Source organism: Lissotriton helveticus, chromosome 2_1 (assembly GCF_964261635.1).
Source record: "Lissotriton helveticus chromosome 2_1, aLisHel1.1, whole genome shotgun sequence".
NCBI lineage: Eukaryota > Metazoa > Chordata > Amphibia > Caudata > Salamandridae > Lissotriton > Lissotriton helveticus.
The window spans coordinates 1,915,424,014-1,915,444,668 of record NC_136059.1 but is presented as its reverse complement, the minus strand read 5'-3'; the positions used below and the strand labels follow the sequence as shown (position 1 = coordinate 1,915,444,668).

Here is a 20,655-nt window from a genome sequence, read left to right as displayed (position 1 = left end):
TGGAGGTTAATATTTCTTGTCAACCCTAGGTGTTAATATGTGGGCATCTACAGGGTCTTTAAAAATGTCATCAGCATCTCTCATCATGCCTTTTAACATAGGCAAACTTCCACTTCCTTTATGTCTAGAACCTAGTTTCTCGAACAAAAAGTCTTCTTCTAAAGATTTTGTATAATAAAACACCATAGTAAGATGCTGCCTTAGAAATCAACTCTTGATATGCTACATTGTCATCAGGAAGTGATGGTTTTGCAGGATCATTATCTATGGGTTGATCGATATTCAGTCATCTTGTGCGTCTGTTGGTAGTGGTCTATTATCATCCTCATCCCCTATATCAGGCTGTATATGTGGAGAACCTGGAGGTGTTGTGTAAAGGATCTGAGGCTAGCAATGGTGGTAGTGGCGAAGATAGTGGAGGGGATGGAGGATGTAGCCATGTGCTTTTTTTAGAGGAATTTTGTAGCCAGTGTCCTCTGAGCTAACTTTCTTTTTGGAAGGTGTAACTCCTAAAGCCAATATATTCCAGTATGTGGATTAATAGAAATGCGTGTTAGCTTAGGGTCCAGTTTCTCCTTTATAATGTCCAAGATATGTTCGAGGCTTTTGAAGGGTATCTTGATTTTGGTGCCGAACCAGACTTGTCTTATTTGTCTTTTGGAGCCGGAGGTTTTAGTTCTGAAAATGGATTTTCTCAATTCTGTCCCGAGCCGGTAGCCTTGACCAACTGTTTTGGTGCTGGGCCATAGGGTGGGGCATCAAACATCAGCTTAGTGCCGCAAGAGGCAGTGGTGGTCCTGAAGCCTTTCGCTTAATCCAAGAGAGTTTGAGGGACAAAGGGGCTTTGTTACTCACAGCACCCTGTCCTAGTGGAAAATCCTCCGACTCAAACTTTATTTACAGCTCAGAATCAGATTCTGGGTCAGAGAAGATGTCCTCCGCTTTCTCCGCCGATGCTTCCAGCTCTTCTTGTTTGGCATCTTCCCAGAAGAGTGTGTTTAAAGTTTTGTCGCTGTATGTCTCTTCGTCAAGCCAGACGATACCGCAAAGTCTTTCAATCGGAATGATCGACAAAAGTCTCAATCTTCTTCTTTGTGCTCTGGTGAGAGGCACAAGTTGCAGACTTTATGCAAGACGGTGCGCAGGTATCAGGAGTGGCATAGAGGACAGAATTGAAAAAGAGGCTGGCTAGTACGGAACGGAGTAGAAGTCAACTGACGAGGCTAGGCCTGAAGGCCATACACGATGTCTTCTCGACCGAAGATGGAGTTTCCAAGCTATTCAATACACAGAGTGAAAATCATACAAGGACAATAGAGTTGAGGGACCAGTGGATTGCGCACCGTGGGGAACCCAAAGGACTGTTTGGAACCGGAGCGCTGCAAACCATGTCCGAACCAGATGGTGGAAAGCAAACAATTAACAATGGAGTCGATGTCCATGCGCATTATCACCGAAAGGAGGGGTTCCTTACCTCGTGACTGGTAAAGACATCTTTGAAGAAAAACAACTTGCAAACATCCGGACCCAACACTAAACGGCAGGAGTATGCAAAACATGTGTATCTATAGCACACATGCCTGACACATAGTTTTTCCTTGCATTTGTCTTGGAACGTCTGACCTTTACTTTCAAGTTAATGGCATCTAGTCTGTATGCACCCAGTCATTTTGAACTCCACTGTTATACTGTCTACTGTCCCCCTCTCAGCTTAGTTTCAAGCTACGTTTTGAAGTCTCATCACCACATTTTAGCATGTAACAGCTGTGAAAATTTAGAGAGCAGAGAGTAACAAAGCTCTAATTTTCTAAATAGGAAGGACCAGCCTCAACAGCGGTCAATGGAAATCCAGTAGCTCCAACACAAACTCTGCTCTCTTCAATGTTCTGGGACACACGGGTCGGTAGAAGAAAGAAGGTGGTCTTATGCATAAGAAAACAACACTGCAGAAATGAAAGCAGACAAATGTTTCAAGTACAGTGTACTAACCTAGAACTCAAATTAAAAAAAAAAATGCAAGAGTGCAGGAAGGCTTTTATTTAGATATACCAATTGGAATGTTTAGTAGACTCACTGTAGTAGCACCATGATACAATGCATATTTCAGCAGGGTTTAGAAGTTGTCAAGTGCTTTAAATGCAGAGGACAAAAGAAGACGTTACAAAGCAAGTATCCTCAACCCAGCAAAAACATCAAACTTTTCACTCTCAAGCATTTTAAAATAACATGTAATTATTGAGAGTCACTTGAGGAAGTTCTGTAACAGGATCACAACAGTAGCTATGCTTGAGCTTCACAGGCATAAGATTCATTATTACAAAGGAAAATATATGCGCAAATGGTGAAGGTTATGAAATCAGAGTAATTAAATTCTAGCATGTGCTATCGCAAGTCTGTCCTACTTAGATTTGGCTAAGTTAAAGGAAGAAGAGTAATCACTAGTGTAGCTAGTTTTTTTTAACAGGATATGAAAGTAGGCAAGAAGTATTAATAAATGACCAAGTAACTAAGCTGTTTAAAAGAAGTGCTCAAAACATTTAGTGGCAGTGTAGAATATACTTCTTTTGTATTTAAGAGCACATTAATCATCTGTTCCACCACAAATCTGCAGTAGCGCGTTCCTGTAGTCACCAGAGGTATCACTCTGAAAAAAATTTAAAAAGAAAAGCCGTTAAATAACATCTTTTTAATTTTTGTACAAATACACGAGTAACCAATATAATTCAACGAGAGACAAGAGGTTACGCCAATGTAATGGAGTCAAACATTGTGTAAGGGAGACTTCCAAAAAATCCCTATATCTAAAAAATATTTAGGGCACGTGTGAGTTAATTTGTGCTTCAGAGCAATAACCCATACAACTTAGTTAGTAGGCCAGAGATGCCTGCCAGCCTTCCTGTTCCATTTTTTTGTATAGATTGTATACACTAAGTTTATTTGCAGTGGCACTATTATGTCCTCTGCAACGTTTGTCGGTACAAGTATGGTGCATACAAATAAAACATTTACAAAAACAATTGTATTTGCTCTGGCTACTGCAGATGTTAAAAAATAAAACACTTTAAAACACAATAAAAACTAATGGTATTAAAGTCTGTTAAATACTGAAATACTTTAAACATACATGACCAACCCGCTGAAGACACCTACTTTGCTTGCAGGACATGAACCAGCACAGACTAGAACATTTTATCTACGTCAGTCGACTAGCTGCTTCTGCTGCCATTTGTAGGACTTGACTTTATTAGGACTTGACTTTATAAAGGTCTAGGGCAAACACTGTGCAGTAATATATAGGATGTAGCAGTAATTAATCTGGTCTAGCAGCTGGTAAAGGGATGTGTGAGGCAGATTGTGACTAATTAAGTGTGGATCAAAATGTAGACTATGGTACTGTACAGCAGTCTAATTCACAACATAAAACAGATTGAACAATTCCTCCACACCAGATGGAGGACAGACTCTGTGCCAAGAATTGTATATATACATGCAGTTTTCACAATGTAATCTTTAGGGGTCTGAAAAAATAACCAAAATAAAGCAATATTGCTTTTCCTCTAAAATAAATAAAAAGGGGACAAAAGTACTTTGCAAGACAATGAAAGTGGATCATTCAAAGAGTTTAATCTGCTATTAAAAACATTTTTCCAACCTAGTGACAGCTGGAAAGAGAACCTCATTTGTTGTCAAAAAACATGCACAGCATGTGGACTAGAACAGATTCTTGCTGTAAAGCAGACTTCTCTGTGGCAGAGGTTTTAAAGTTGCCAGTAAAAATTATTGTTCGCTCTCTAGCTGCACTTCCTAAGTGTATGCTGCTTTTTTACAACCACCTGTGATCCTGCTAAATTATCTAATCATTAAAGCCTGGAAGGATAGGATCCAACATGGGAAGGCTTTATATTGTGCATGCCTTGGCTTCCTCATAATCAGCCTGTGTATCGTCCTGGCCCTGAGACAGGATTACCATCATTTCTTCTTTTGTCCGAATCTCTATTCAGACCATAACCCTTTTGCACAGCCCTATTGCTTAGTGGGGACTCCCCTAAACTGAGTGGAAGATGGAGAAATATCTACACTATCTGCCCTCAAGGGAAGAACAGCTGCTGAAGGTAGGTGTGGGAGGGTGTAGATGTGTATGTTTAAGTGCAGATGTAGATGTGTGTGTGAGCGTGTGTAGATGGGGGGGAGGGTTTCAAGCTCTGAGGTTGGATGGACCTTTCCTATTGGATATCCTGGGCTCTTAGTGGGCCTTTCTAACCTCTATAGGTCTGGCCCTCATGGTATATTCCCCGCAGTTAGGGAAAAGGGTGTTTGGGAAGTGGAGGGGAGATGGGCGAACCCATAAACTAGAGGAGGGGTCCTCTCAATCTTTTCACTTCAAGTCTACCAAGTTAAGCTTTACTCATCCCATGGAAGAGTATTGCCTACAAAAGATGGTTAGGGGGTAGGACTAGGGCCATGGGGAGCATCCTCGAGTGTGAAGTAGTATATGACCTGATTTACAGAAAGGGGCTAGCCAAGCATCCCTAAACTAATGGTTTGCGCCTCGCTGATGTGTCAATTGACACAGAAATATCAGATAATTTACTTACCCGTAATCCTAGTTTTCTTCCTGGGGTATACTAAAAGTCATAAGCACTGAATAGGCCCACACTCGCGCAGAAACGCCAGAGCATTATACAAAAATACATTCATATTAATGTCAATTTAACCCAAATCTAGTACGCAGTACTGTAAACCATACGCACAAGTTACTACTTGTGTAACGATATATCTGTAAGAGACATTAGTTAGTGATAGATTCCTTACCTTAGAATATCCCTAGGCGTCAGACTGGATCCGGATTTTTTTTGCGTAGCAGTACCCTTGCGAGTCGGTAGGCGTCGTCTGCGGCTCCGCGTCAGCCGTCAGCATCGTGGGCGCCGTGATGACGTTGTTGGAGTACTTAGACGCCGCCTCCGCGTGCTGACGTCAGTTCTTAGACACAGCTTTTCCGCGCCAGAAGCACTGAGCCATGTTAAAAACCAACACTGGTGCCATTAAAACTAGGGCCCGGAAAGGGGAGGACATTAACCCTAGATATCGGTTCGCAGAACGGGGAGGATGGGTGAGTCGGTAAGGAATCTATCACTAACTAATGTCTCTTACAGATAGATCGTTACACAAGTAGTAACTTGTGCATCTGAAAGAGACACGTTAGTGATGGATTCCTTACCTTAGAAAAGATACCCCAGCAATACCAACCCCGGTGATGGGTCTGCGAACCAATAATCACACCAGAAAGTCGTGGAGGACAGAACGGCCAAAGAAGCCCTCCCTCCGGACTTGACTATCCAGGCAATAATGTCTTGCAAACGTGTGCAGCGAGGCCCACGTAGCTGCCTGGCAAATGTCCTGCAAGGGCACTCCCCGGCCCAGGGCAGTTGTAGTCGCCGTGGCCCAAGTGGAATGAGCCCGCAATACAACAGGGGGCTCCTTTTTAGCCAAGGAGTAACAGGCCTGGATACACAAGATGATCCACCGAGAGATGGTCCGCTTGTGCACCGCCTTTCCCTTCCTAGCGCCCATGTAACCAACAAAGAGTTGGTCATCCACCCGGAACTGGTGTGTGCGATCCAGATAGAAAGAGAGCGCACGTTTTGGGTCCAGACGGTGGAGCCGCTCTTCCTCTTTAGAGGTATGCGGTGCGGAAAGAAGGTAGGCAAGGTGATAGACTGCCCGATGTGGAAGGCTGTGACAAACTTGGGCAGGAAAGATGGCCTAGTCCGCATCACAACCTTGTCCGGATGGACAGAAAGGAAAGGGGGTTTAGATGAAAGAGCCTGGAGCTCACTCCCTCTCCTGGCAGAGGTGATGGCAACCAGGAAAGCAGTCTTCAGAGTAAGAAGGCGGAGAGGGCAGTTGTAAAGTGGCTCAAAGGGAGCGCACATCAGAAATGTAAGAACGTTCAAGTCCCACTGAGGCATCACAAACGGTACAGGAGGGAACGTGTGTGTGATGCCCTTCAAAAACCTATTTACAATTGGGGACTTGAACAAAGAAGGTTGATCAGGCAGCCTCAGAAAGGCTGAAAGGGCAGAAAGGTAGCCCTGCTGGGCAAGAGAAAGAATGAAGAGAAGAACCTCAAAGAGGGGCAGAAAGTGGATCCACAGCCTTTGCTGTGCACCATGCCACAAACTTATTCCACCTGCAGGCGTATACCGATTTTGTGGAGGGACGCCTGGCTGCCAGAAAGACATTACAGACTTCAGGAGGCAAGTCAAATGGCCTCAACTGTCGCCGCTCAATCTCCAAGCATGGAGGTGGAGACTGGACAGGCTCGGGTGGAGGACAGTCCCCTGCTGCTGCGACAGAAGGTCCTCCTGAAGAGGCAGACGAACCGGTGGATCAACTGACATACTGAGTAGCTCGGGATACCAGTACCTTCGTGCCCAGTCCGGAGCCACAAGGATGACTTGTGCCCGGTCGTGCTTGATCTTCTTCAGCACTCTGGGTAGAAGTGGTATAGGCGGAAAGGCGTACAACAGACCGCAACTCCACTCGCGACGAAAAGAGTCGCCGAGCGAGTGCCGCCTTGGAAATTCTAACGCGCAGAACTGAAGACATTGCGCGTTCTCTTCGGTGGCAAATAGATCTAACCAAGGCTCTCCCCACTGCTGAAAGAGGCCTTGCACCACGTCTAGTTCAGACGCCATTTGTGATCCATCATGCACCGACGGCTGAGTTCATCCGCCCTGGCATTCAGAGAACCTGCCAGGTGTTGAACCACCAGGGTCACGCCCTGATGTTCCAGCCACTGCCAGAGACGCAGAGCCTCCTAGCAAAGGGTCCACGACCCCACCCCGCCCTGTTTGTTGCAGTACCACATGGCGGTGGTGTTGTCCGTGAACACCTGCACTACACTCCCCCGGACAGAGGGGAGGAATGCCTTCAGTGCTAGACGAATCGCCCGCTGTTCCAAAAGGTTGATATGGAGCCGGGACTCCGCCGGAGACCAGAGGCCTCTGATCTCCGCCTCTCCCATGTGGCCTCCCCAGCCCTGGAGGGACGCGTCCGTCACAACTACGTGCTCCGGATGGGGAAGGGAGAGGGATCTGCCGCTGACCCAATCGCGGTCCGTGAGCCACCACTGCAGCTGTCTCGCAGTGCCCTCCGAGATCAGGATATGGTCGGAAAGGTTGCCCTGATGCTGGTCCCACTGAAACTCCAGGTCCCACTGCAGAGCCCGCATCCGCCACCGGGCGTGATGCACCAGAAGGATGCAGGAGGCCATCAGCCCCAGAAGCCGCAGCTTCAACTTGACCGAGACCCGGGATAAAGGCACAAAGAGAGGACTCAGAGCCTGAATATCCCGGACCCGCTGCTCGGGAGGATAAACCCGAAACTGCGCAGAGTCGAGAACCACTACGATGAAGAGGAGCTTCTGAGAGGGGCACAGGTGTGACTTCGGCACATTGATGGAGAACCCCAGCTGGTGCAGGAGGTCTGCCGTCGTCTGGAGGTGGCTGATGACTGTCTGGTGCGAGCCCGCCTTCAACAACCAGTCGTCGAGGTAGGGGAAGACTGAAACCCCTAACCTGCGCAGATGAGCTGCGACCACCGCCATCACCTTTGTGAACACCCGTGGGGCGCTGGTAAGGCCGAAGGGGAGCACGGTAAACTGTAAGTGCTCTTGGCCAACCGTGAACCGCAGGTAGCGCCGGTGGGCCGGCAGTACTGGGATGTGGAAATAAGCGTCCTGCAAGTCCAACGCTACCATCCAGTCTTCTGGGTCCAGGGCAGCTAAGACCTGAGCCAGTGTCAGCATTTTGAACTTCTACTTCCGGAGGAAGCGGTTGACGTTCCGTAGGTCCAAGATAGGGCGTAGGCCCCCTTTGCCCTTCTTGGGTACCAGAAAGTAGTGGGAGTAACAACCACACCCTACTTCTGGCCCAGGAATGCGCTCGATAGCCCCCTTGGCCAAGAGGGCCGTAACTTCCTCCAGCAGAAGCTGCAAATGATCCCCCGATACGCGGTGGTATTGCGGTGGCATGGCTGGAGGTGTTGTCTCGAAGGGGAGGGAGCAGCCCCTTCGGACGATTTGCAGCACCCACCTGTCCGAAGTGACAGTGTGCCAGTGGAGGTGGTGATGGCGAACCCTGCCCCCCACTGGCGACACATGGGCCTGAAAGCCCAGTGACTCGCTCTCAGCTCTCGAGCCGAGTGGTCGCTCCCCTGCTACTGGTATCGTTGTGTTATTATTGCCTGCATTGTGCCTCACCTGCCGATTTGCATTTTTCTCTGATTGCTACATCGCTGTTTTCGCTCTGTGTAATTAGCCTGCATTGTGCCTCGCCTGCCGCTTTTCACTTTGCCATTTGTAAAAGCGCCGCTTTTACTCTGTTTAATTAGCCTGCATTGTGCCTCGCCTGCCCCCTTTCACCTTGCTGATTGTTAAATCGCCGCTTTTACTCAGTATAGTTAGCGCTATTTTGTCCCTGCTTAACTTTGTAGCGCGTTAGCCCCCAGCGCTCCGCTGCCATTTTGTTTGTTTGTTTGTGCTCATCTTTGTAAACGCGCCCCGCCTCCCAGCTGAGCCGCCCTCGCCCCTCCCCCCCCACTATCCATTTATGGCCAATGCCCCTACGCGCAGCGTCCACGCGCTACGTACACGCCGAAGGTGCGCCAAAGGTAAGCCCGTCTACACCCGTCCGCGCCTGGACCGCGCCCAGTGCCAGACCCCCTGCCCCTCGCGCTGCCCAGCCCCCCCGCACTACCTACGATGCCGCCGCCCTCCTAGCCCTTAACCCCGGTCGCGTCCCCAACTGCGTTCAAGCCGCTCCTGGACGCACCCATGGACCTTTCTCATGCTACTCCTGCAAATTCAGCGGCACCGACAACATCTCCGCTACAACCACACATCAGACTCCCGACCCCAACCACTTACAATGCATCCTTCTCAACACCCGATCGGTCCACAGGCACGCCATCGACCTATGGAATCTACTAGACACCATTTCTCCGGACATCGCCTTCCTTACGGAAACATGGATGAACGCTTCCTCCGCACCAGACATCACCATCGCCATTCCTGAAGACTATAAGATCACTCGCAAAGACCGCACCAGCCACACAGGAGGAGGAATCGCTATCGTCCATAAGAAATCCATCCGCATCTCAACCAGCTCTGACGCCAACCTCGCCAACTCTGAACACCTTCACTTCCAGATCCACATCGACCCCAAAACCACACTCCGAGGCACTCTCCTTTACAGACCACCAGGACCCCGCGCAAAATTCAGTGAAGACATCACGGACTTCATCACTCCACACGCGCTCCCCTCCAAAGAATACATCCTTCTGGGAGACCTCAACTTTCACCTTGAAAATATCAACGACCGCAACACCGCCACCATCATGGACAACCTCGCCAACCTCGGACTTAAACAACTGGTCACTTCCCCCACCCACATCGCAGGTCACACACTCGACCCCATCTTCACATCCAGCAATCATGTCTCCTTCGACCACACCACGGACCTCCTCTGGACTGACCACAGCTGCGTTCACTTCACCTACAACAAACCAAAACCCAACACCCACCTCCAACCTACCCTGCAAAGAAACTGGAACAAAATCACCACGGACCAAATCTCCGCATCGCTCCTTCAAAACTCCCCAGCCCCCTCTTCTAACGCCAACGAAGCCACCACTAACCTCACCCTATGGTTATCCAACACCGCCGACACCTTAGCACCACTGAAAAAACGGCAAAGCAAACCTGGCAGCAAGAAGGCCTCATGGTTCAACGATGATCTCAAGAAGTCCAAGAAACTCTGCCGCTCCCTTGAAAAGGCCTGGAAAAAAGACCCAACCACCAGCACCAAGGTCGCCTTCAAAAACGCCACCCGCACTCACCACCAACTGATCCGAAAAGCCAAGAAAACAGCATTCAAGGATCGACTTGACAACAACGCCCACAACAGCAAGGAACTGTTCAACATCGTCAAGGAATTTTCCAATCCCTCGGCCAACTCCAACGACATCACCCCCTCTCAAACCCTCTGCGACTCCCTAGCATCATTTTTCCACAACAAGATTGCGGACATCCACAACAGCTTTGACAACCAACCCGGAAATCAACCCACCATACCATTTGCTGATCATCTTCCCCCCGTGAACATTCTCAACGACTGGAACCCAATCTCCACTGAGGACACCATCCGCCTGATGAATTCAATCCACTCAGGATCCCCCACAGACCCATGCCCTCACCACATCTTCAACAAAGCAGACTCCGTCATAGCTCCGCACCTCAGAGACGTCATCAACTGCTCCCTCAACTCCGCCACCTTCCCGGAAGACTGGAAACACGCTGAACTCACCGCCCTTCTGAAAAAACCAACAGCGGACCCCACCGAACTCAAAAATTACCGCCCCATCTCGCTTCTTCCATTCCCGGCCAAAGTCATCGAGAAAACTGTCAACAACCAGCTCGCCGCCTTCCTCGAAGATAACAAATCCCTCGACCCCTCACAATCTGGCTTCCGAGCAAAACACAGCACTGAGACCGCCCTCATCGCAGCTACAGACGACATTCGAACGCTACTAGACAACGGAGACACAGTCGCCCTTCATCCTCCTCAACCTCTCCGCAGCCTTTGACACAGTCTGCCACAGCACCCTCCTACAACGCCTCTATAACATCGGAATCCAAGGAAAAGCACTTGAATGGATCACCTCGTTCCTCACCGGAAGAACCCAGAGAGTCCGCCTTCCTCCATTCAAGTCCGAGGCCTCTGAAGTCATCTGCGGCGTACCACAAGGATCCTCACTCAGTCCCACCCTCTTCAACGTATATATGAGCCCCCTCGCGGCCATCGCACGCCAACACAACCTCAACATCATCTCTTACGCGGACGACACTCAACTGATCCTCTCTCTCACCAATGACCCCAGCACCGCCAAAACTAACCTACACGAAGGAATGAAAGAAGTTGCCGAATGGATGAAACAAAGCCGTCTGAAACTGAACTCAGACAAAACAGAAGTCCTCATCTTAGGTACATCCCCCTCTGCATGGGACGACTCCTGGTGGCCGGAAGCCCTCGGAAAAGCACCCATCCCGACAGACCACGCACGGAACCTAGGCGTCATCCTGGATTCTTCACTCTCAATGAACAGACAAGTCAGCGCCGTATCTTCTTCCTGCTTCAACATTCTTCGCATGCTCAGAAAAACATTTCGCTGGATTCCCTCCGACACAAGGAAAACAGTCACCCACGCTCTGGTCACGAGCCGACTGGACTACGGAAACACCCTCTACGCGGGTACTACCGCAAAACTCCAGAAGAAACTCCAACGAATCCAAAACGCCTCAGCCAGGCTCATAATCGACCTCCCACGCAACGAACACATCTCTGGTCACCTTAAAGACCTCCACTGGCTACCCGTCAATAAGAGGATCACTTTCCGACTGCTTACCCACGCACACAAATCACTCTACGACATCGGACCAGACTGCCTCAACTCACGACTGTCCTTCTACACCCCCTCCCGCCAACTACGTTCTTCCAACCAAGCCCTCGCCATTGTACCTCGCATCAACAAGACCACCATGGGAGGCAGATCCTTTTCATACCTGGCTGCTAAAACATGGAACTCACTCCCCGCTTACCTTCGCCTTACCCAAAACCACCTAGCGTTCAGAAAACAACTTAAAACGTGGATATTTGAAAGGTAATTATCCTTCCCTTCCTAAGCGCCTTGAAACCCTCTGGGTATGTAGTGCGCTATACAAATACTATGACTTGACTTGACTTGAAAGCACGGACTAGGAGGGCTTTGAAGCGGATGCTGCGGGGGAAGGTGTGGACTGACCTCGCCGTTGTCCCCGACCACCGCCACGGCGGTTTCCACGGCCGCCACCGCGTTGGGTATTACCCTGCGGCGCGTGGCTGGCAGCACGTGTGGGGACACCCCTTCCGTGGTCACGAAAGGAGTGAAAGGCAGCCGACTGCTGGCGCGCGGCCGAGAGGCCCAAAGGACTTGGCCGTAGCCCTGGAGTCCTTAAAGCGCTCAAGCGCATGGTCTGCCTGGTCGCCAAAAAGGCGACGGCCATCAAACGGCATGTCCATGAGTGTATTCTGGACATCAGCCGAGAAGTTGGCGGATCTCTACCAGGCGTGGAGACGAATCGCCACCGTCGTTGCCATTGCTCTGCCCAGTGAGTCGGTGGTATCCAGTCCACACCGAATAGAATAACGTGCCGCATCTCGGCCTTCCACAAGGGCTTGGACGAGTCTAGCCCGTACCTCCAACGGGCATTCTGGCAGCACGTCTGCGACCGTATCCCACAGGGAGTGGGTGTAGCAGCCCAAGAGGCATGCGGTGTTGGAAGGCCGCAGTCCCAAATTTAGGGAGGAGAATACCTTCTTGCCGTATTGCTCATACCTCTTGGATTCTCTGTCAGGCGGAGCCGACAGGAATGCGGTCTGGGAATTGGACGCCTGGATCACCAGGCTCTCAGGGGTGGGGCGGGTGGGCAGGAAACAAGGGTCGCCCGGGGCCGGGCGGTGGCGTCTGGCCACGTTCCTATCTACAGGCGAACCTGTAGCGGGCCTGGACCAAGTGCCCAAAAGAACGTCGGTCAGGGCCTCATTAAACAGCAGCAGAGGCTTAGCCGAGCTTGACTGCGGTTTAAGGACCTCAGTGAGGAGGTTCGTCCTCACGGCCGCGAAGGGGAGATCAAGGCCCAAAGCCTTGGCCGCCCGCGTCAGCACCACACTGTAGGTAGCCCCCTCCTCTGTAGCCACGGTAGGAGGGGAGACAAAGCCAGTGTCCGGTGAGGTGTCCAGACCACTGGCATCCCCAAGTCCACCTGTCCAGTCCTCCTGGGACTGACAATCACGTGTCAGAGGATCCTCAGACCCCTCCCAATCCTCCTCATCACCCATCTCCTGGTACCCAGGGGTGTCAAATGATGGGGCCGGTTCATGAAAGGTGAACTCTCCGAACGGCGTCTGAAGCGGCGCCCAGTGGTGCCGCTGCGGCGCCGGAGCCAGATCGAGGGAGGCCTCGGGGACGGCGCCGCCCAAAGACTGCGCCAGGGGCGACACCTGAGGGATCGGCGCCGGGGAGGTCGCCAAGTCCACCGGCGACGACCCGGATCCAGTGGGGCCCTGCGGCGCCGGGCCCTGCAGCGCCGGCGGAGTCAAGGCCGAAGCACTCAACGGCGTCTGGGCCGGAGCCCCCGACCCGCTAGGGCACCCAGACAGGTCTGCTCTGCCCGAAGGCGCTGCGGAGCCCGGAGGAGTGAGAGACCTCATGTCCATGAGGAACCGCTAGATATCCTCCTGCGTCTGGCGCGGCCCAGGAAACCGGAGGGTATGGGGCCGGACGCGACGCTTGCGACTCAGACGGAGCCGCGTGGGCGGTATTACCTGAACCCCCGGCCGCGTCGAGCGAGCGTCGGGGGGAGTCGGAAGAGCGATGACGTCTCTTCAGCTTCTTGTGCTTACCTGCCGACTTCGACCCTGAGGAGTGATGTCGACTCCCGGAGCTATGATGGCTCCGCTCCCGCGAGACAGTGGAGACACTGACGGTGAGGGTCGGTGACCGACATCAGTCGGTCGCAATCCTCACAGGGCTTAAAACCTGGCATCCCTACCGGCACCGTTCAGAGTCGAAGACTCGAAAAAGAATGATCAAAAGAGATCAAAAAGTTCAGTCAAAAAAGACTAAGGTACCACTTTTTCCGGATCTTCGCTCTGGCGCGGAAAAAAGAAGAACGGACGTCAGCACGCAGAGGCGGCGTCCAAGTACTCAGACGACGTCATCACGGCGACCACGACGGACGCGGAGCCGCAGACGACGCCTACCGACGCGCAAGGGTACTGCTACGCAAAAAAATTCCGGATCCAGTCGGACGCCTGGGGATATTCTAAGGTAAGGAATGTATCACTAACGTGTCTCTTTCAGATACAAATATATTATATACCTACACATAAATTGAGCTTAAACCACCAAATAGCCTAAAGTGCCAAAATTGCATTGGCTTTTTCATTTAAAAAAAATACTCATCTATTCAACATTTCTGTGACATAGAAACATGCACTCTTCAATGTTTCAACATAACCGCCGCCGCTGCTCAATCTCCACATGTAGATGGAGACTGGACAGGTTCGGGTGGAGGCCCGTACCCTGCTGCTGCGACAGAAGGTCCTCCTGAAGAGGCAGACGAATCGGGGGATCGATGTGACATGTTGAGTAGCTCTGGATATCAGTAGCTTTGTGCCCAGTCTGGAGCCACAAGGATGAATTGGGCCTGGTCTCGCCTGACCTTCAGCACTCTGGGCAGAAGTGGTATAGGCGGAAAGGCGTACAACTGACCGCAGCCCCACTCGTTACGAAAAGCGTTGCCGAGCTAGTGCCGCCTTGGAAATTCAAACGCGCAGAACTGATGACATTGTGCGTTCCCTTCGGTGGCGAATAGATCTAACCAAGGCTCTCCCCACTGCTGTAAGAGACCTTGCGCCACGTCAGAGTTCAGACGCCATTCGTGATCCATCATGCACCGGCAGCTGAGTTTGTCCGCCCTGGCGTTCATGGAACCTGCCAGGTGTTGAACCACCAGGGTGACGCCCTAGAGTTTCAGGCATTACCATCATAGAATCACCAACATAGAAGCTGGACTAACTCGACCTGCCCTCAACAGAAAAGGAAACTGATATCTCCAAAAAAGACAACAACAGACAAAGGACTGAAAAAACCCTGTCTTATCTACTCTCTGGTGGCAGACATCTTGACCAGCCCAGAAACTTCTGAAACTACAAAGAGGTATTTTGTTTTATCCCCCACATCGCCTATGTTAAATCACACCTAGACTCCCCCACACAGACCAAACTACAGATATGACTCCCTCCCAGCAAGAGAGGATCTGGTCTTGCTCAAACAGAATCTAGAATCTGACTCTGCCCTCCCTGTGCCTAAAGCAACAGAAACTAACAGAGGACTGCCGTAGCTATCTCCTCTACTCTGGCGGCCTTTTTGGAGTGGTCTGACCCCATCTCTCCTCTCTCCTAATCTCAAGTACTGATTGTCTACCGTTTATTGTAGTATTATACCTCTACATGTACTTAATGCACTGACGGATACCTCATATATTTCTGGCTGCTCACGGGGGGCATCTCTGACCCCTGCTGCTTTTCTTTTGCACATGTATTATGTATATATACTTTGACCTGGTATATCATTAATATTATACCCCTTTATGTATATTACACCCCTCGCACTCAATATATTATTGCACCGTTAACTGCCTCATACTACTAAAAACTACATATCTCTTCACTCTGTATACCTGTATCTTGTTCTAGTGTATCACTAATATTACACCTCTAGACTATACACTGCTATAAGCTGTACCCCTCTTCCTCTATCTCAGTACTGCACCAACTGCTACCTCATACTTTTATTATTATTATTACTATGCTACCTCATACCTGTATTATTACTACTGGTATTTTTATGCCTATTCTACGTCAATCTCCCTTCACATATTTCTGTCTCCATCCTTTGCGGTAAGGTGAACCCATTCCACGCCTCTCCTTGGACTGCACCAATTACCACTTCCTACATCCTGTTTTCGTTGTATTTTGAGTCTGATTGTGATTGTTGTATCTAGATTTTGACTCTGACTATGTTTACATCGACTGCTGAGTCTGATTGTGATTATTGTATTTAGATACTGTGATTTAGATTTAGATACATACTACCTCATATGTCTTTTGGACGCTACCTCATATCTCTTTTGGATGCTCACTAGTGTCACTAAGGACACCTTAGCTCCTACACCCAACATTACAGCCTCTAAAATGGAGCGCAGCGGCAAGCACACTTTTAGAATTAACTACCCTTCCACCCTCACTAAAAAAGCCACCAAACGTTTTAAACATAACTTCATGAGGTCGCACCCTGAAACACCCTTTGCCGACACCTATTTCTCACCGGGCAATGGAGCCCTGAATACTGATATCATCTTCTACACCTCACGCAGAGCCCAATGGAGAAAAGCGTTCCTAACCCTACTAACCGTCTCCTCCACCAGGAAAACAACTCATGGCCTAACTCTCTCTATCACACCTTCCCACCTCTTCCCTGGCAGGACTTCCATTACTATCTACAACAACGGGATTGTCCTAATTCAATCCACGGACAAGAACCTGGAACTACTAGACAACCTGTTCCCCAAGTTCAAAGAGCACCTCTCCAATATGCAGACCCCCACCCAGATCTCCACCAGCACTATCAGCCCTGACGTCGCAGCCCCCACCTACAATACCTCTACCCCCAGCACCCCAGTAAATGTCCCTCCTGCTGTTAACACCCCACACTCCCCAAGGACAGACACCCCCAGCACCCCAGTAAATGCCCACTTGCCGTCAACGCCCCACATTCCCCAAGGACAGACACAAATGTCGCCACCTCTTATACTAACTGCCCCTCTAACATGACCCCTTTTACCCCCACTCACATCCCCCTATCCCTCTCCTCCCTGACATAGCAACCCCCACCCGCAACACGTCACCTGAACACACCACCGCTCTGAGTTTATACCCCCCCTCCCCTCCCCCCCACGAGACGCCTCTCCCCCCCCAGCTCCCTCCCCACTCTCACCCACGACACTCCCACACCTGACAGAACAACTCTCACCCACATCACGCCACCGTATGACAACATCACCACTCGGAGTCTACCCACCCCCCACTCCCATACCCCCCACGGCGGACACCTTTCCCCCCCCTGCTCCCTCCCCACTCCCACCCACGACACTCACACCCTCCCAACAACACACACAGAACATACCACCTCCCCTACCTTAGCATCCCCCTCTCTCCCACCTCCTATTCTCAGCCCTCACTACCCTCCGGTCTCCCCCACTGTCTTCAGCCTTCACTCACTCTTCCACTCGCCGGCACCGTCTCCCACTGACGGCACTACCTATGCCTCCCACCCACCGCCTCCACCGCCTACTTCACCCACACCCCCGCCTACAAACACGCCCATTCTTTGAATGCCATCTCACCCATTTGCACCGCAGAACATCCCAACATCGTTAGTATATCCCCCCCATCGATCCCCTGCCCGCTTTCCAGCTCACTACACAACCATTCACCAATGGCTCTCACCACCTACGCCATCCCCAATGCACCCCCTGACCTGACGTTACCCACCCTCCAACAAGTGAAAGAGGATATTCTACAAATCAAAAAAGATGTCCACGCAATCAAAGACCTTCTCTCATCACAGCCCAGACCACCTCCCATCTTCCCTCTACCCTACAAAGGACGCACCCGCCCTACATACCCTCGCCTCAAACGACATCCATGCTGGCTGACTATCCCCGTTCGCAACAACTCCCACCGCCCCCGCCCTTGTCCCCAACCCATTGTCGGATCGCGACCTATGCTCTCTCCTAAGCTCTTACGGCCCAGGTCCGGTAAAACGCATATCCAGCCCGCACATCCCCATACCCACAATTCTCACAAACCCTCTGAGGCTCCCAACACTCAACAACAGAGGCTCCGTCCCTAACAACCTCAAAAAAGTTCCCCTCACTCTAGAAAGCTCGACCACCCCTCTCTCCCCCAAACTCAAATGCATCCTACTCAACTGCAGATCGGCCCAGAGACACTCCTCCGACATCGCTGATCTCGTCTCAGCGAGGGATCTGGACCTAGCCATCCTAACAGAAACTTGGCTCACTGAAGCCTCTACCCCGATTATGGACATACTAGTCCCCCCCAACTATCACATCATTAGGCTAGACAGGTCTTCGGACAAGACGGGCGGGGGAATTGCATGCATTTTTAGAAGCAACCTCTCCGTTACTAAAATCCCCTCCCCCTCCCTCTCCTCCTGTGAACTCCTCTGCCTTGACGTCACCAGCGAGGGCAAACAAGTTTGTGCTTTACATCTCATCTATCACCCGCCTGGTGACAATCTCATATTCACCAAACAACTCATGGACATGATCACTTCCAATGCCGGTCGGCAGACCACCCAAGTCTACCTGGGTGACTTCAATCTCCACTGGAACGATCAGAAAGACACAGTGGTGAATAGTCTCAAAACTTTCCTTAATGCGCTTGACCTCACCCAAATATGCGATAGACCAACACACGACAAAGGCGCGATACTTGATCTCATCATTGCCAAAGAGAATTCTACACAACTGGAGACGATTCTACCCTGCGACTGGTCAGATCACCACATTATCACCTTCTTTATCAATGAAAAAGTTAAACCTAACCCGGCTCAACCAATCAAAGCCAAAACATGGAAAAGGGACATGAAGAATCTCAACCCCTCTACCCTGCCTCCCCACATGGGCAATCTCCTCCTTCCCCCTTCAGGTGCCTCGGATGTTCAATCACTGACTGACCACTACCTTGAATCTATGAATACATTAGTCAATGAAGTCGCCCCACTGCAACTGAAGAGAGTCTCCACCAAAACTTCTAACCCCTGGTATGACGACAGACTCAATGACGACAGGCGTTCGATGCGAATGGCAGAGCGCACCTGGAGAGCGGACCCTTCAGCATTGCACCTCAAAAGGCTTAAAAACAAGAGAAATGCCTACTTCAGGAAAATAAAGCGTACAAAGTTGGACTTCTTCAGCCGCCAGTTGGACCAAGCAAAAAACAGGCCAAGAAAACTGTTCGAACTAATCAAGACCCAAACAAAGGCACAACCCTTACAATCAAATAGCACAACAAGTGACACCCCACACTGTGAAGACTTCTCTGCTTTCTTTAAGCTAAAGACTGACAACATAAGAAATGACCTCATCTTGGATGTAGGCCGATTCCCCAACCACACCAGAATGGCTAACACTCAACCTAAAAACATGGCATCTTGGCTGTACTTCGATACCTACTCGGAAGAAACAATACACAAACTGCTCTGCACCCTGAAGCCCTCTAATCACCTCACAGACCCTCTACCTGCTAATGCTGTAAAAGACTTCATCCCCTTGCTCCTCCCTCTCTGGACCAAAATAATCAACTGCTCCCTGCAACAAGGCCTCATTCCAGACGCCCTCAAGGTGGGGCAAGTCACGCCTATACTCAAGAAACCTACAGCCGATCCGTCTGACCTAAACAATTACCGGCCCATCACCAATATCCCCACCCTGGCCAAACTGCTGGAGAAATGTGTCCAACTCCAACTAACAAGACACATTGACCAATTTGACCTCCTCAACTCTCATCAATCAGGCTTCCGAGCGAAACATAGCACGGAAACAGCTATGACACACATAATTGATGACGCCCTCCAAATTCTTGATCGCAATGAGTCCTGCCTCCTCATCCTTCTTGACCTCTCGTCAGCATTTGACACGGTCAAACATGAGAACTTTCTGGAGCTGCTAAGCACTAGAATGGGTCTATCGGGAACGGTTCTCAAATGGTTTTCGTCCTTCCTGCATAACCGGACTCAGAAGTTCAAGATCGACAATGTGCTATCTGCACCTGTGCCTGCAGATCTAGGTGTTCCACAAGGATCCTCCCTCTCCCCCACATTGTTCAACCTCGTCATGGAACCGCTCGCCACCTTGCTCCAAGCTTCTAATGTCCAATTCCATATGTACGCCGACGACACACAACTGTACCTAAAGCTTCAATCCCCGGAAGATATCAAACATCTGAATTCCACGCTTATTAACACTCAATCTTGGCTAGCTGATAATCACCTCAAACTAAATGCTCTGAAAACTGAGTTCCTTCTCATCTCACCCCCGGCGAAAATTTCCACCACCCAAACATGGCTCAACAACCTAACAGCACTCAATGTCCAACCAACCATCGTGGACTCAGCGAAATCCCTGGGCATCACACTGGACGCCAAGCTCAACATGCAGCAGCACGTCAGCAAAGCCACAAAAACAGCTAATTTCCAAATCAACACACTGAGGAAAATCAAACCCTTCCTCCCTGCTGAAGACTTCCAAACTGCTGTACAAGCGTTAGTCATCCCTCGAATAGACTACGGAATTGTGGCCCTCAGCGGACTCCCGCTATCCACAACAGCACCCTTAAGAGCCTCCCTGAACGCTGCCGCAAGACTCATCACTGGCTCAAGAAAACATTCGCATATTTCCCCAGACTTAAAGTCCCTAAAATGGTTGCCTTTTGAAGCCAGAATACAACTAAAAATTGCAGTTATGACACACGCGGCCGTGCACCACAATGCACCCAACTACCTCGCTCAAAAGTTGTCTATATCAGGAGGTTCGAGATCCAATAGAAGCTCAAAAAATGTACTCCTGAAACCCCGTAGATTCCGGAAAGAGAAAACCTACAAGCGCTCCTTCTCAGGAATGGCACCCAGGATCTGGAATGCGCTCCCTCCTGAAACAAGGCGTATCTCCTCCACTGCACTCTTCAAGAAAGAGGTGAAAACCATCCTTCTGGCCAAGATCTCCTGAACCGTATAGGTGTTGGATCAGAGACTCTGCATTGCCTTGTGTCAATGCTCACCTTGTCCTTTGGCACTATACCCTACTTGATGACTATACTAAAACACTGGTATAAGCCTTCCACACACCCAAGTTGTACCTGAACACCTCTGTATTGGGATCAATGACTTGTGCCGTCTCATATTACT

General features: G+C 50.3%; 1 protein-coding gene across 3 annotated transcripts in view; it reads right to left on the bottom strand.

Moving 5' to 3' along the window:
* Positions 1–2,017: 2,017 nt before the first annotated feature.
* ANXA5 (annexin A5) overlaps positions 2,018–20,655 on the bottom strand; it is a 1,060,565-nt gene continuing 1,041,927 nt past the window's right edge. For all 3 annotated transcript variants that reach the window (XM_078676848.1, XM_078676851.1, XM_078676850.1), the window contains exon 13: positions 2,018–2,644. In XM_078676848.1, coding sequence (XP_078532974.1) covers positions 2,582–2,644 — 63 coding nt within the window. In that variant the 3' untranslated portion in view covers positions 2,018–2,581. The remainder of the gene's footprint in view (positions 2,645–20,655) is intronic.